General features: G+C 27.0%; 3 protein-coding genes across 11 annotated transcripts; 1 reads left to right on the top strand and 2 right to left on the bottom strand.

Annotated features, from left to right (window-relative positions):
- Positions 1 to 238: 238 nt before the first annotated feature.
- On the bottom strand, positions 239 to 5,373 carry Alg9 (alpha-1,2-mannosyltransferase Alg9). Of its 2 annotated transcripts, XM_011643013.3 has the most exons (12): positions 5,005 to 5,373; positions 4,321 to 4,459; positions 3,539 to 3,744; positions 3,327 to 3,440; positions 3,126 to 3,236; positions 2,751 to 3,033; positions 2,076 to 2,195; positions 1,707 to 1,920; positions 1,500 to 1,641; positions 1,235 to 1,364; positions 956 to 1,086; positions 239 to 851 (listed from the first exon to the last, which is right to left on the bottom strand). In XM_011643013.3, exons 1-12 carry the CDS (start codon positions 5,082 to 5,084, stop codon positions 710 to 712), a joined length of 1,812 nt encoding a protein of 603 aa, XP_011641315.2. In that variant the 5' UTR covers positions 5,085 to 5,373; the 3' UTR covers positions 239 to 709. The 2 variants fall into 2 exon arrangements, with proteins under 2 accessions (XP_011641315.2, XP_088928341.1); XM_089072215.1 differs by lacking the exon at positions 5,005 to 5,373 and having other exon boundaries at positions 3,539 to 3,719.
- A 472-nt stretch (positions 5,374 to 5,845) lies between these two features.
- On the top strand, positions 5,846 to 7,941 carry LOC105433904 (cilia- and flagella-associated protein 300). Its single transcript, XM_089072227.1, has 6 exons — positions 5,846 to 6,152; positions 6,253 to 6,334; positions 6,643 to 6,712; positions 6,818 to 6,990; positions 7,252 to 7,424; positions 7,509 to 7,941. Exons 1-6 carry the CDS (start codon positions 6,058 to 6,060, stop codon positions 7,708 to 7,710), a joined length of 795 nt encoding a protein of 264 aa, XP_088928353.1. The 5' UTR covers positions 5,846 to 6,057; the 3' UTR covers positions 7,711 to 7,941.
- Positions 7,826 to 17,130, bottom strand: LOC105429822 (uncharacterized). Of its 8 annotated transcripts, none has more exons than XM_089072210.1 (12): positions 16,562 to 17,130; positions 15,786 to 16,022; positions 15,293 to 15,443; positions 15,160 to 15,207; positions 14,660 to 14,841; positions 14,422 to 14,542; positions 13,827 to 14,352; positions 13,075 to 13,280; positions 12,750 to 12,987; positions 10,212 to 10,428; positions 9,959 to 10,131; positions 7,826 to 9,755 (listed from the first exon to the last, which is right to left on the bottom strand). In XM_089072210.1, exons 3-12 carry the CDS (start codon positions 15,424 to 15,426, stop codon positions 9,657 to 9,659), a joined length of 1,944 nt encoding a protein of 647 aa, XP_088928336.1. In that variant the 5' UTR covers positions 15,427 to 15,443; positions 15,786 to 16,022; positions 16,562 to 17,130; the 3' UTR covers positions 7,826 to 9,656. The 8 variants fall into 8 exon arrangements, with proteins under 8 accessions (XP_088928336.1, XP_088928337.1, XP_011641320.2 ...); XM_089072211.1 differs by having other exon boundaries at positions 15,786 to 15,877; XM_011643018.3 differs by having other exon boundaries at positions 15,786 to 15,877; positions 16,661 to 17,130.
- Positions 17,131 to 17,301: the final 171 nt, after the last annotated feature.

The following is a 17,301-nucleotide window of genomic DNA, read 5'->3' as shown; positions in this document are numbered from 1 at the left end:
ACCGTTGAATCATCCTACCGTTAAAACATCATAATGTAATGTAATGAAAGAGTTTTGCATCAAATCATTCATTATCTATTTGAAACGAGCAAGTTTCGTAATTTCAGTTTGAAATATTTAAAGATTTTCCAAATAATTTCAAACTGAATATTTTATTTTTATTAGTAAAAAAATTATTTTTTATTAATAATTTTTATTTTTTTTAATATGAAGAAGAAGAAGAAGAAGAGAAATAATATCAAGTTATTATCATTTGAATTTTATTTTTTCAAAGTAATTGTATAACAATTCACATAATTTAACGCGTTATTGATAATAAATCTTCTGTACAAACGATACATGTCATTCCGGCACATGCAAAATCACGTGTCAAGCGGATTGTATCTTCGCAAGATTAATATTTTTAATAAAATTTACAACAATAAATAAAGATAGATACAATAAAATATTAAATTGAAAGTGGATCGTGTTTATATTTCTCCCGCAATCCAAGTTTGAAGGAATTCCACTTTTCAGTCTAATCAAAATAAGATAACTCCTTAGGTCAATTGTTTTATTAAGAGATACAAGTCTCTTGTTGCCAAGTTTATGTAGCGTAATCACTTATTAATAATTTTACAAATTTTGTGTGTGTGTGTGTGTGTGTGTGTGTGTGTGTGTGTGTTGTGTGTGTGTGTGTGTGTGCATGCGCCAAAATTCTATCCTTTGGTTAAGAAAGCTTAAAATTTCTTTGTTTTGATGATGAAAACATGGATTTTAACTTATTATTTTGTAATAAGTTGTATGAACCGTATGTACAAAATTGATAAGATATAAATGGAATGTAAAAGGCTCTGAAGAATGGATGGGATCTGTAAAACAAATGATAATAGATTACATTAGATACAAAAATAATGCTCGTTATTTGATCGCAGTCAGCATATTATAAATATATAAATAAAAATTTTGGACTTACTTTGATGCATCTAGGAATTTAGAAGATTTTACAACAGTAAAATAATTACTTAGGCGAGAATAATTTGGTTCTAAAATTGTTTCAGTTCCTATATCCAAATCTAATAGAAAATGGCATTTATCTAAATTAAACTGTAAGCAAAACATAGAGGAGTGATAATAAAGTAAAAAGATTAGATAGAAATTAGATAACAGTAGTTATAAAAATTAGATAATATTCATATTATCAATATATGATCAATATCAATATATGTTCTATGCATATAAGATAGATACTTACATAGCGTGATGGTTCTTCTTTATTCATATCATTAAAATATGGTTGTATTACATTTGTTGCATTTTCATGATCTAAGAATGGTTGAGGTAATTGTCCTTTAAATTCAGATCTCAAGTATTGCAATTTCCAACTGAAACCGATTTGTACAAGAATAACATAATTCTATTAAATTAATATGTAATTTAAAAAATATGTTAAGCAAAGTGTTATTAAAGTCAACATTTTCAAGTTTGCAATTTCCTTACGAGTTAATCTTTGTACTTACTTGTTGGACGGAAAGAAAAAACTACTAGGAAAACGATGCCACTCTTTTCCAATACAAAAGTTTATGTTAATGTCATTAGGTATATCACCTTCTGTTCCAAGTTTATTAACTTCAGTCATAATTTCCATGGGAGCATAATATCCTAATTTATAATAATAATTTCTATTATATATTGTCATTTGAAAAAAATCTCTTTCTGTATATTACCCTTATATATTGCCAACGATCTTGACAGTCCTAAGATACCACACATTAGTATCGCTAGAACAGTGATGTGCGCAGTATAATGTACATAGTAAAGATCGATGTGCGATGGACTGAGTTTTGTTCTAATATAAAAATATAATTTCTGTACAGTATCCACCGCTATAGCACCTCCCAAACAAATCATGGGATATATTGGAAACAAGAACCGTTCTTCCTGTTGATATATTTATTTCATCAATCTTTTTGTTTTCTATTTTGTGTAGATCAATCGTCTATATTTATATTTAGTAATATTTTTATAAATACAAAAGCACTTGAACAATATTTTTTTCTTAACAATACTGTTACTTATTATTATTTTATACGTACTTTATGCGGTTGGAGAAAGAATACGAGAATCCATAGATATAAAGGAGCTAATGAATACCAATAAGAATGACATAAACGTGAACGTCCTGAATGTACTGGTAAGATCAACCATGCTAAAACCTAGAACAGTAATTAAAATATTGCCAAAATGTCGCGCGTTACACAAGATGTTACAATTATTACACATTTTGTATCAGTAATATTAAGTTCTTATATTTCCATTCAAAGATGGAGCTTTAATCGACTGATTGCAGAATCGGCAGATTGTAAACAAAAAGACTGATGCCTGGCAATGAACGTTATTGATGTAATGAGACAAATTTTTATATTGTGATTTGGAAGAAAACTAAAACTTAGTTGTTGAACAAGAATGTAAAAATGTAAAATACTTATTCAATAGTTATTTGTTGAGAATTAAAGAGCTGTATGGAAATTTTTGCAGACATGCGAACAAATGATATTTTACTGGTTTTATTGCCCATATAAGAAATATTAATAATTAGTGAAAGAATTTGTAAAAAAATATACGCGCACGTATTATAATAGGAATATAGAATGAATACAGAATATATCGTATTAAAAATCTTTAGATTAAAAGAGAATTAAATTTCGCTAAAGAATCAATTACAAAAGTGCATGACTTTTAGAACATTTATAAACTATTAAAATTCTTACCAGAACTAAAGGTGCGAACAATGCGCCGATAAAAACGAAATTGAAATTCAGGAATCCATTGACAATGTAATAACTGAATGGTTCAGTGCCATAAAGATTAGGTCCGTGGCTGGTGAAAACATTGTACAATATGATATTCAATGGTGCGATGACAAGTTTGCCGAAGTATACAGAATCTACCCATACCATTGGTATTGTAATTACAATGGCGGATATAATGACCCATTTTATAAATTTAATCCAGTCTCGGTTTTGTATTAACATCTCAGCGGCAATAGGAAGTCTAAAACATAAGACAAGGAAAATACATTTCTCTTTTTGTTATGATATATATATCACATAGCGAAAATACTCTGCATTAATACAAAAATTTACCCGAGCAACGAAGCAAATGGCCATCCAAGTAATGATGAAATAGCAGTAGCAAAGATTGCCAATTCATATTGACGAGCATACCAAGCTGCTGTAGCAAAAGTACTTAGATACCTTTAATGAAAATTAATATAGAAAAATTATATAGAAAAATTTATATCCTGAAAAATGCATATATATTTCACATTTTGTAATTGTAGTTACATTGAGAAAGAGGATGGTAAAAATGCCGCACTTGAAATGTACATTCCAGAGCTAAACATAAGGAACGCTAGTGTGAGCCTCGCTATGTGGATTCCAAATTCACTACAGATATACCTAGAAAATGCCATTATTGTCATAAAAAATAATGTATCAATTTTTGTTATTTCATTTAGAATATATAATATGTAGTTTCATAAAGAGAAAGAACATACTTGTAAAAATATAGTTCAGACAATGTACAACCCATAGACAAGAAGCATCGTGTGAAATAGAAAACCGATGTAGGATTTGGTTCCAATAGATAATGATATACTTTTGCTGGTACCATGTGAATTAATAAGTACATATATGACCGTAAGGCATATTCAGGACTGTATTCCCATGTTTGTTGACCTGTTCCATAAAGCAAGTAATGACTCTAAAATAAAATATAAAGATAAGTAAAAATATCATATAAAATCATATAAAAGTATACCATAAAAGTAAATCATAAAACAAAATAATAATAATCATATTTGCATTGTCCTAGTCGAATCTAATTGAAAGTAAATTTTATAAAATATCTGCTTGTAATATCTACTGTAAATTTTTTCAGCAGAATGTCAGCAAAAAAGGATAACAGCCTCTACTAACCAGATATAATAATGAATTAATCAATTTAAATTTCATTTAAATAATTATGAAATGATAAATGTAAACAGGCTTCACTGGCCTAGAATATAAGTTTAATATAGATATTTGATGCAAATCTATCACAATATTCCATTTAAAATCTGATGGTAAACTACTAATATATATGTTATTTATTAAAATATTCTGTAACACATGTTAAAAAAATAATTATATTTATATTTCCTTAAAAAATCAATTCCAAAGTTCTAGAGTTTAATACAAAATATATATAGCATATAGTATTTTAAAGAAAGTATAATATTGTATATTATCTGTATAATATATATTATCTATATAAGAGTAATATAAATTATAAACTTACTGGTTCCCAGTAATTATATGTTTCATCACAATCCGTTATGTGACACCACACAGCGGAACAAAATCTTGCTGATAGTAATAATTTAAAAGCTGTGTCATAGCTAGGATAATAGAATCCTACATCGGAAGACTCCTCTGATCTAAAACATGATTTAATTACACATTCTTTCTTTATCGTCCTTAAACTTTAATTATATTGTGTAAATTATATGTTTATAGAATATTATTATTTTGATGTCATAGAATGTAAGATCTTTCTTATCTCTTTTTTAAGATTCACATATTTCATATATTTTGCCATGAAAATTAGTTTTATTGAACGTAAATCAGTGTGACACATGATTAGAATGTAATAGAAGATACATTTGTCTATTTATCAATATTTTATTATATTATAGGATCATCCTTTTCTAGATTCTCATGTATTTTTTTCGAAATTTATATTCTTTGAATCATAAAGATTGCTTAATATTCAAAAATCATATGCTAAGTCAATATAGAACACGTGGTTAAAGTACTTATAATAAAGAAAGCACTTGTAACATGCACATTATTTATTGACGTTTCAATGTCATTGACAGATAGAGAAAATAGGTTAGCCGGTTTTAAAATATTTCATAATCGAGACGTTTTAAGACAAAATCATAAGAGAAAGAAACAGAAAAGCGGAGAACATTGTATATACTTTGAGGATCTCCGGTCATTGATCTTTTTCAATTCTTTCTTCGACAAAACCAGCTGTCGTTGACGTTGGTTAGGTGCCATCTGTCTGTTCGTGCTTATTTATTATCTATTCCAATCACATTATTATCCACATATGTGTATGTATATGTTTATCGATGTCAGAAATCAATACGTAGGATAATTAAAACTGTAATTACTGCGTATTCGTTACATACAATCATGTGAAATTATGACAGAACATTATGAACGCACGCACGCATACAATTTCTCACAACAGGAAACCGACATGATTATTTTGTTTATTGATTTAGCATTTGAATTTTTGTAGCAATCATTTTATGCAGCATGATTTTGTTTAAGAATAATTATACATATAATTATTATTTATATTTATATGTATAATTATATATAATTATTATTTATATATATAAATTTATATATTCTACATAATTTTGTGCACAAAAGTATTAAGATATGGATAACTAAAGAAATAACTAGAAAAATTATATTATTATATATAAAAAATTCATATGACTTTATTTAAAAATATTAATTATTCGTTTTTGAACAGATCATTTTCGAATAGCGCAAAGTTTGCTTCTTTCTTAAATTATAATTTTTGTAAATAACACTTTGTAACATCTTATGTAATATATCCTATATATATATATATATATATATATATATATATAATAAATAGATTAATAGATGCAAGATAATTATAAAAAATATGTATATTTGACAATTTTTATTTTAAAATCTATTTTATATTAGATTAATAATATATATTGATATTATAATATCAAAATTTATTATCAATTTTTCATTGTTTTGTATTAAAAATAAAATAAAATTAAATTAAAAAATCTTTAAAATTTTTTTAAAAAGAATTGATGAAGAACATATATTTAAAATTATTTTATAAAGAATAATTATATAATAAAAATATAATGTAAATACATGTAATGTAAATACATATTGCTATATATATTTATTTGGCGAATGTAATGATACATATATATATTATTTCCATGGAGATTGCGACTGTGTAAAAATGGAGATTGATCCAAAATTCACGTTTATACCATTAAATGAAAAAACCTACGTCGCGCTTAACGACAAGGACACAAAAGAATATCTGTGCAAATGGTAATTTTAATATTTTAGTTTTTTACGTTATTTCTTTAAAATTAATAATTAATTCTGTAATTATTGAATAAACAATGATAGGTTAAAAATCATATTTTAGGGGATTGAAAGGAAATTTTGTTATTCAGAATTTTTCGTTCAATCAACCGTTTCAACAATATCACAAATATCAATTGGTTGATGTAAGTTCATTTTCATATTAACGATGTATAAAAAATGATTTAGTACAATAATATAAGATGTTACAGAAGCTGCAAATAATGTTCAAAATTAAAAAATAATTCGTTTTCATTATTGAATCATTGTTGTCAGAAATAGAAAGAATAAAGAATTAGAATAACATCTTTAAAAAAAAAAGATTTATAATTATTTATTTTTTATTTAGAGTATCCATAAAGATTAGAAGAAATATAAGGAAATGATATAATTGTGTATATAATAAATTTTTATAGATTTCGTAATTTTCTTTTTGGAGTTTATAAATTTGTAGGCTTTTTTTAAAGATGACATCGTTGCAAAAGCATTGTTGTCTAAACAAGGTTATAACTGGGTGAGGCAAGGTATTGTATCATTGATTAAAATATTTAGAAAGTATATATTTTCTAAATATTTTATGTTAGCTTATAAATTTATCTGAAATAAAAGAAAAAACATTTTATCATTAGGCATACGAGCATCGAATGTGGAGACAAAGCAAATACCCTGCTCAGTTTTAAGCATGTCATTCTTTAATAAACTGAAGGATTCAAATAACGGAATTGTACATAATTCAGGAATGATCTGTAAAAGATATGATACACAAATAGAAGATTTTTTGGTGTCTGACAAACTGCGTGGTGTAAAATATTTTTATTTAAAATAAACTATGATCCTGTCTCTTTCTCTCTCTCTCTCTCTCTCTCTCTCTCTCTCTCTCTCTTTCTCTCTTTGTCTTGAAATATTGAGTAATAAATTAGATTTGTTATTTTCAATTTAATTTTAAATTATTTTACATAAACTATGAGAAATATTTGATAATTATGTGTGTGTATATATAAAATAAAAATAAATTCTAATATATATATATATATATATTAGAATTTATTTTTATTTTTTTTAGATGCTTTTAGATGAAGAATCAGAAGAATACAATCTATATTCAGAAGAGGAAAGAAATGAGTTCGTGTTTCGAATTTTTCAAATGCTTGTTCTTGGTGGAGTGTTATGCCAATTTGAAGATGTATTACAGCCATATTTGAATGTTACCAAAAGTATCTATAAAGATCTCGTAAGGTGATTATCAAAAAAATCGAAATTAATGCTTTACTTTAATACAAATTAAATAATACGAAAATTTTATGGCTGTATTTCTTTCAGAGTGCAAAAACAGAATATCACAAATGATTTATTTGTGAATACTATAGTATTAGAAGTAGTTGCTAAGGATAGTAAAGGCCAAGATTATTTCCCATCTAATTCCGACAATCGACAAAATATTGCATTCTTACTGATAGATGACAATTCTCGTGAAATCACAACTTTTATACATCAATATGGAGGATATTGTCCTGCAGATTAATCTGAATACTTTATATATAATACATTGATATATTTCATTAACTCTAATCAGAAATTTTAATATATTCTAGTTTAAATTCTATATTCATAAAATAATTTGTAGCAATAAGCAATAATTATTTATTTCTTATTTTATAAGATAATTTATTCAATTGTAAAATGAACTTAATAACGTTTCTCGCATTTTCTGTATCATCTAATTGAATATAATGTTCTTATTGTATAGAAAGAATTTTTTAATTATAATATTACCATGTGTTTTATATGTGTATATAATTTTTATAAACATAAATATAGATCGTTTTATTTATCATAAAAATTATAAAAAGACTCATTATACAAGAAATTTCAGTTCATTTGTAATATTAAACTGACATTTATGGAATTTATTTATGGAATTTGTATTCCGTTAGTGAAATTACAATTCAGTTCTTTTTTCGCACATAATATTATTTTATTTAACTATTAATTATTATTTACTCTTTAGTCATATCAAATAGATAATTTTTTGAAAAATATATCAAGATTCACAAAAATCACATTATATTTATGATCATATTAAAATCCAGAAATATATAAATATATAAGTGTGTGACACTTGTAAGATTTTTATATAAAGATCGTAGTAATCTGTTCTATTTATGAAGATGTATTTGATGTATTAAATGTAGATATATAGTAATGAAAGCATTTGCATACTCTATAAAATATCTACTTTTAAAGCTTTCTGCTGTCATGAAAAGAAATATCTTGAATATATTTTAGCCCATTCTTATGACTTAGATATGACTAGTAATTAATTATATTTTTATATTAGAGTATTATAGCTTTGAGATAACAATCATTGTAGATTACTTGTATATATTACGAATTTCCTTTTCTTTACAATACAAAAAATCTTCCTCATCATACTATTGTTACTAATTATACAATATTATATTTACTGCTAATCAGAAAAATAAAAATAGTTATTAAATAATTTATTTAAAAAAATTTGTAATAGAAATTTGTAATAGAATGTTCGAAAAATTTGAAGTCATTATAATCACAATTATTATTACAATTTGTTGGCACATTAATTTTAAACAAAAAAAGTGTTTGGAAATGTTTACATTTCTTAGAGATTCGATAATTCGAAGATTCGATAATTCGAAGATTATGACTGATTGCCAAAGATTATCATTTATATGAATTTTTATTCGCGATTATATATTATTAATGTATATACAGATTACTCTCGGACTTTCCGTACAAACTTTGATAGTATATTTTTAAGCTGAAAAAAGAAAAAATATTATATAAAAATATTAAAATATCAAACGTAGGTTCTAATACTTTATTAAAGAGTTATAACAAAAATAGAAGAAATATTTTAGAAATGAAAAATTATTTCTTGTAGATTTTATATTTTTGCTATAACTTTTTAAAGCGTTCTAGAATCAATTTTAGAGCCATCTACTTTATATGATATTTTTTCTTATTTCAATTCATAAAACATATCGTTAAGTTAAAGTTAAAGTTTGTATGAAAAATCCGAAGACGCTCTGTGTATATATACATTGTCATTATGGATAATAATCTCGAATGATATTATAATAACGATATTATAAAGCAAAAATAACCAATGAATCTTTCAAACATATAAAAATATTTTATGTGTTTGTCATAGATTATATCGTTGTCGTCTGTAATAAATATGAGAATTTTCTTAGGAATGATATGTACTATTGATATTTCTAATTAAAAATTATCTTCGGCAGTAAATAATTAATAATTTTAATTAAAAATAAACCAGTCTAGTATGTAATAAGAAATAAAAATAATATGAATCACAGCACTTTTGTTTAAAGTTAAACAACATTCCTCGCGCTAAGATCAAAACTTCCTTTGATGTCTTGATGCATGCTTATATACAATATGAAAGCTTCATCATATTTTTAATATCACTTATCCCTTGCAATAACAATATTTGCGTAAATGAAACAGCGAATTTTCCACACATCTTGCCTGAGATCCATACATATTTATTCTGCTAACATCGGAGATCTGTAACAAGATAATGACATTCATCATCGCGAAATATTTGCGTTTTTTGATATTTATTTCTACCAATAAATTAATGTTAATGTCAGTTTAATTAATCTTTTATCTTTTTCTAATTTTTACGACAAAGAGTGAAAAGTAAATTAAGCCAAGATTAAAGTTAATTTACATTAACAGAAATAGATAAGCCATTTCTTTGGACTTACCTTCGTATAGAAGGTATTCTTCGTAAGATCCTGAGTGATGCTAACTTCGAATAACGCATCACCCGGCACCGTTCTCACTTTTAATTGATAAATGTCAGCCGTCACTTTGGTTTTGGCACTGAAATCACCTATAAAACCGTCCTGATCTCCAGATTTTTGGAAATTAAGCAAGCCTGAAAAAAGTTATAGAGGCATTAATTTTCTCTATGAATGACTCGATAAATTAGAAGTCATCGGTCATATTTTATTATACCTTTAGTAGGTATGAGTTTAGCAGCCCATAAAATCTCATCCAAATGTAAAATCGCGCATATGTTATGATGATCTTCGGTGTAACCATTAAGAAATTGAACAAAGTAATTGGCAGCAGCCACAACATTTGTGTCGTCAATTGAGACTTCTTTCCAACCGAGACAAGCACACCAATGAGGCTCTATGAATGCATCCGCGCATGTTCTATCTAGAGGAATCTGAAATATTACATCAATTTAACTCTCATTTTCTGTCTTCGCGTGCTGAATCGTACAGGAGTTATGAAACTTGTAAATTATACCGTTACAGTAATTACAATTAATTCAGCCGCTGGCAACTTTTATATAATAATGGCAATTTGTTAATTATAAGGAAGAAAAAAAATTTTTTTGTGAAAGAAAACAATTCGATCATTAAGCGAGTCGCAACCTCGAATTGAAAAATAGTGGGGATATTCTACGTACATAAAATGACATAAACGCTTTATTCATCAGTATTACTCAGAACTTGTGTTACAAATGACATATTTCGCGGCACATACATTTTTCAAAATCCGCACAAAATTCTCAATTGTGACCGTTTTTTTTTCTCATTTAAATATTTAAAATGAAACTTGGCAATTGTGTCTGTACATTGTGTGTTGTGCATAACTATGCGATGGACATATGTACGTGCTTGCATTCGGTATAATTTATTTATCGTTTTTTAGATTAGATTAGATAAGTTTTATTAATATCCTGAAGATTAATGATTTCCGTCTTTTTTTATAATGCTACATTTAATTTAAAATTAACTTAAGAGTATTTCATTCTAACTCAAGATTATATTATCGCTACTTATTCTACTTGTTCTACCTACGCGCACAGACACACCCACACATTCACTCGTAGTCTATATAACGTAGTCTACTTAATCTAACATCTAATCTTCGATTTCCTCTCTCTCTCTCTCTCTCTCTCTCTCTCTCTCTCTCTCTCATTCACTCTCACTTTTACTCTCCTATCTCTTTCCTCTTTTTTTCCTTTCCCTTTCTGCCTTTCCTCTTCTCTCCTCTCCTTAATTTCTTTTGCCTTTTCAAGCTCTTTCAGCCATTTCTCCTCTTCTCTTTTCTCTTTCAAAATCCTTTCTATTATTTCTTATTCCTTCCCTCTTACATATCTTTCCCATACATGTTCCGATGTTTTCTTCTCTCCTTCACGTATTCTACGTTTTCATTCTTTGCGTCCGTTAATCTTTTGTATTTTTAAACTTAACAAACTTACTTAAATGACTTGTTTCTGACAACTCGCTTATTTTTAATTGTTTCTAATCTCAAGAAAAATTATTTATACAACCCATTATTTCATATTGCAAGTAATTGATCTTCTAATTTAAAAAAACTTTTTACTATTTAAGCGTTTACTTGAATGAATAATAACTCATTGTCAAATAAGCGTCAGTTTTAAAATGATATTAAGCATATTATTGTGCTTAACACATTTCCATAATAGATTATTTGATTATTATCGTGTTATAATGAAATAGAAATTGCTAGAATTGCATATTTTTCTTAACAATCTTGTTGCAGAATAATAATGTTTTATATTTTTTTAAGTATATATATATATATATATATATATATATATATATATATATATATAACCAATTTCGTACATTTATAATTTAAAAAGTTATTAATTTCAAATCTCAATATTTACACGTGTATAATGTTTTATTAGTCATGTAGAATTATTACTATCAGCAACACGTTTTATGAGTCATCCAACATCTCGCCTTATAATTAATAAATGACGTAAGGGAAATCATAACCACTAAATGAATGCTCTTTGTATTAATTACTTGTATAAAGATTGTTAATTTTTTATCATAACATTATTATGGTAAAAATCTTGGAATTGAATTGATTTCGATTTTTTTCTTTTTTTAATATATTAATATATACGAAAAAATAGTATTGCCAAAGTATCTAAAAATTTGGTTACATTAGATACAAATTCGAGAATAATTTTATTAAGTCATCAGAATAATTACGTTTTTATATATTGAGTATTAGAATATTAAAAATTTCTGCAGCATATTTATCATGATTAAATATTTAATTATTTTGGTGGCTCAGCAAAATCATTTTTAAATCTATATCTGATTAAATTTTTAGATATTTCAGTGAAATTGTTTTTTCCGTGTAGTATATTTTCTTTTTAATATATTAATTATTAATAATTAATTTTTAATGAATAATTAAATATATTATTATGAATAACAAAACTTTAATTTCGATAATTTTAATTTCAACTCTATATTCGTGAAATACATTGTGCATATGATTATAAAACACAACTGTAATTAACAAATATTATTGGATTAACAAAAAATTAATATTTAATATGTATAATTTTGTTGATGTTAAATGCTAAATGCATACGATTTTCATTCTTATTTAAGAATAAATAAAATATATTTAATGAATTGTTTCTCATATTTGTAATGTTATTAATAGAACTCTAAATTAAGCTGGTACATTAACTCTTAATCAACTTACCTTATCAAACAAGCTAATGGCCCTTTGATGACGATCTCCATCTTTTGGAGTGTCAAAGTTAAGAATATTTTCCAATGTCTTATGTATATCAAACGGTGAGGTTAAATATTGTGTGTTGTACACAAAGTTTGCGTACGCTTGTGGGTGGACTTGCTTAAACCAAGGCGGAAATATAAAGGAAAAAAATGGCAATCTTTCCTCCTGCTTGCCTTGTAAAGTGTTACGGATATCTGCAAATCTGTACAACAGAAATAACACAATTCTTTGTGTGAGTATAAAATGTTAAAAAAACTTAATATTATTTTAATATTAGAAATATTTAAACCTGTGTCCGTGATCGCTCATCAGAATTAAAATGGTGTTGTTTAAGTGTCCAAAATCGTAAAGATCTTTCACCCAGGAATACAGGTCGTCGTCCACTACTCCGATATCATTATAAGAGTCGTGAGAAAGTTCTCCATGAAAGCCAAATACAAATTTTGGCTGTTTTTTGTACGTATTAAATATCGTTTTTATGTAATTCATCATCACCTACATAAACATGAGAAATGAAGTATTGTCAGAAATACATAAATCAAGAAAAAATTATATCTTAATTTAACAATATGTAGTTTTAACTACGTTTTAACTACTTTTAGTATTTATATTGTATTTATATTGTATTATAGTTTAAAAATAATAATAATATAAAAAATTTTAAAAATTAAAATTTCGAATATTTCAAGTATTTTCAGTTCTCTCCTTTTTATTCTCTTTAAAACGGAATCTTTTTTACTTTAAACAATTGTTTTATATATAGACTAAGAATTTTAAATATAAAAATAGAATTCTAACTTGAATGATATTCTTTGCAATGAAAATTTCTTGTAAAAATAAGGAATTAATTGGTATCAATATTAATTTTTGATTACCAATATATTAAGAGGGAAAGATATAGGTCTCGTTTTGAGTCACTTTAAATCTATCAAAAATAACAATACATGAGGACAAAAGCAATTACTATTTATTTTATCGAATAATGTTTGTATTCCATTTTTTATATTTTTTATCATATTATTAATATTAATATATACATACCATGTGACGTGGAGTTCCAGCTATGCAAAATTTATTATAAGTGTTGAAGTATGAAAAAGCGGCAAGATAATAAGTGCGCATGTAGTGATGGGTCGGTTGCTTATCAAATCCTTTCAAGCGATAAGTAAACGTCCCGATATGTGGGACATCTTCCATAAAACCTGTTATATATCCATGCTCTTCGTATTTATTCCATATCATGGGATACACGTTAACGTAATTCGCTTTCTGAATTCGTTTCCGCGTTTCCGGTAATTCGAGTTCAATCTTGCCAGTTAAAATCGGGATAAGCGCTTGCGGTGTGCCATCACCCACGATGTTGTATCCTTCTAGTACCAGAGCATTTAGTTGTTGTTTTATGAAATAATAACTCTTAGGCAATTTGCGAATAAACGTGTTTCGCGACAGCGAGTCGAAACCAAACATGAGCACATTTAATTTGAGACCTGTGTTCGGCACGTTGTCCCAATTGTGCTGTTGTTTAATATACGGATCATGTTTTACGCCAGCGAGTATACTGTGCCACCTAAACATATTCATCATTAGTGGAATAATAGGGTATATTTGTGAACAGTAAATAAGTAAATTAACTAACACGTCTCCACTTTTCGACTTGCATCTAACGTCTGCGAAATCGTTCTCTCTCAAAATGTAAAAATCGTCAGCCTCAATACCGTCTAATAATTTTGTATTGTAGTCATCTGTTCTGATAATTTCTGGAAAAAAAATTATTAAATGGAACAATATTATAAACAATAGCGATTATTTTATACTAATTATTAATTGATTATATACGAATATGTAGAGATATGTAGAGATTCTTTTTAATTTACCACTAAAGATGCATATTATTTGTCCATATTTCGTCTTTGCTTTATTGGTGATAACAAGTCTTGAACCTTCCACTATAACCCAATCTTCTGGTCCACAAGATAAGGGTGGTACATCATGTATGAACTTCATTATTTCTGGACTAGAGATATTTAACTGAGGTAATTTGCACGCAACACCTTCTCTGCAAAAATATATTAAAAAAAATTGATAAATATGTAAATAAATGACGAAAATTGTAAACAATATGTATAATACGATAATTGTTGTTTCAATAAGAAGTAACAAGGACAATCAAGCGACTAATAATTATCAGTGCACAAATATTTAAGAAATATATTTCTTGTGCACTTAAATTAAATATTTCCCCACCAATAACAGCGCTTGACTCTTAATTCCTCTTATATTTTTTATTGTGTACTATTTTCAATAGTCCTCTGATATTTTATTAATTGTTATTTTGTTTTTTTTAATTATTTGTTGAAAAGAAATTATTGCATACCTCACATAAGACTGTTCTGATTCTTTGATTAATTGTGATATGTATATTCTGAAATTATGCAAAGTTAAAGTTAGAGGATGTAAACATATATTATTATTTAGCATTAAAGTAAAAAATTTGAAATATCACTTACAATTTGTTTAGATTTGACATATCAGGTTCATTAAATCCTAGTTCTATTCGAATTACTTGAACGACACAAAACAAAAGGGCAATAGATAATCCTGCTATTATGCAGCGGCGAAAATGACACGCTGTGACTCTCATGTTTATTCAGTTTATTTCTGTAAAGTACAAAGCGTTGTTAACTTAACATCAAATTTAAAATAAATAAGAATAAGTTTGTATATATCATCTACTTCTTTCTTTTTTTTCAATACAATATTTTTTATTGTGCCTGAAATCTATTTTGCTTATTCAGAAATACAAATATTGCTCTGCATTGTTTTTACAAATGCTATACTAAGAATGAAACTAAAAAAAAAAATTATAATAAAATATTTATTAAAATAGATTTGCTTTACTGATTTGTTAATTAAAAGCAATACAATATGACTGAAGAATGATATAAATCGCTCAATCTAAACAAGCTAATAATTATTAATATTAAAAGCATATTCTCTTACATGTTTATGTGTGTACAGTTAGTATAAGAAGGATTATATCAATTCCAACTGACATGTGAGAGACTGGTCACATCAGAGAGCACTGTTGCTGGCTGTTGTACGAGACAAACGTTGATTTTCTCTTATCATAATAAATGTGATAGCGGTATAATGTATTTCCGAATATCACAAATACGAATGTTGAAAATATTTTCCTTTTGTCACTTTAATTTCAATATTACCGCTTATTCTGTTGAACTTTAAAAGAGATCTGATAATGTTATCTTAAATATTTATTTAAAGTGCATCTTTTATACTGCAATCTAAATATATATGAACTTTTTTAATTGAATAAGATATCTCATAATTTTTATCATGCTATTATACTATCTCTTTCTCTATCTATCTCTCAATATTGACTGTCATACTTGTACGATGTACATTAGTAAATATTTATAATATATTCCTGATAATAAAATATGTCAAGAAAAACTTTTCAACAAGTTGAGTCCACACTATAAGTGCATCATGTAATAAAAATCTAATTTAAATCTAACTTATTTAAAGTTACAGTGTGATAAGTAACCTGGTAATACATGAGTATCACGAGTGTCACAAGTCGTTAGCAGTAGGAACTCTGTATTATATGAATATTTAAACAATGATTTTTAAAAAAGTGAGCGACAGAAGTGAGTGACAAAATTTTTCATACAGCTAATGCGTAGACTGGGCTCGAGTAGGCCTGTTATTTTAATTCTAATTTTAGCACGCGTGTTTAACTAATCGTCTAAGAGAACCTTGCACGTGTTGTATGATGAGAACGAAGTTCTATTTCCGCATTATCACTAACGACAGGTGACTCTGGTGAATGCATCAGTCAATAGCGTTTAATTTACTAAATAATGAACGACGAGAGAATATATGGCACGATAAATGGCAATGAAATTGCTCCGGAGTTTGTAGTTCTCCGAAAAACGGTATAACGAATGCACTCGCGTACACAAACACACACACACACACACACACACACACACACACACACACACACGTTTATCTTGGGTCTATGCCGATGTTTTCCGCAGTAAAACGCTACATCGTCTGCCAAGATACTTGTTCCGAAGTCCGTTTACACAGTCGTGGAGATCTCTAGATGAATCAGCGAGACACGTTACGATGCATCGACATCTCAGCATCATCCTCGCGTCACGTTCGATACTCCGAATACACCCCACTCGTCGTTCTTCCCATCAAAAACCCAGAGTTCTTTCTTATATGAATTTCCGTCCCTCGAGGACAAAATACTGTGGTTTAAGAATCCGGTGGCCGTTTCGCTACGAGACGCCCCGTCCGGTTTGCACACATAAACGATTCCGTGTGTGCGTATATGTGTATGTGTAAAGGTATAGTAGAATGTGTTAATAGTGTTTCAGAATGATTGTATTGTAAAGGCCTTTTGTAATATTTTTTACGAGAGGAAGATTTTTTTTTAATTCCAAAGAATTTTTTTAATTTTCTGACTTATTCTATTTAATAAATT

This window comes from Pogonomyrmex barbatus, unplaced genomic scaffold, assembly GCF_055798465.1.
Source record: "Pogonomyrmex barbatus isolate J1 unplaced genomic scaffold, ASM5579846v1 scaffold13, whole genome shotgun sequence".
In the NCBI taxonomy this organism is placed as follows: Eukaryota; Metazoa; Arthropoda; class Insecta; order Hymenoptera; family Formicidae; genus Pogonomyrmex; species Pogonomyrmex barbatus.
The sequence above is the reverse complement of the archived record's forward strand: the minus strand, read 5'-3'. Positions and strand labels throughout refer to the sequence as shown.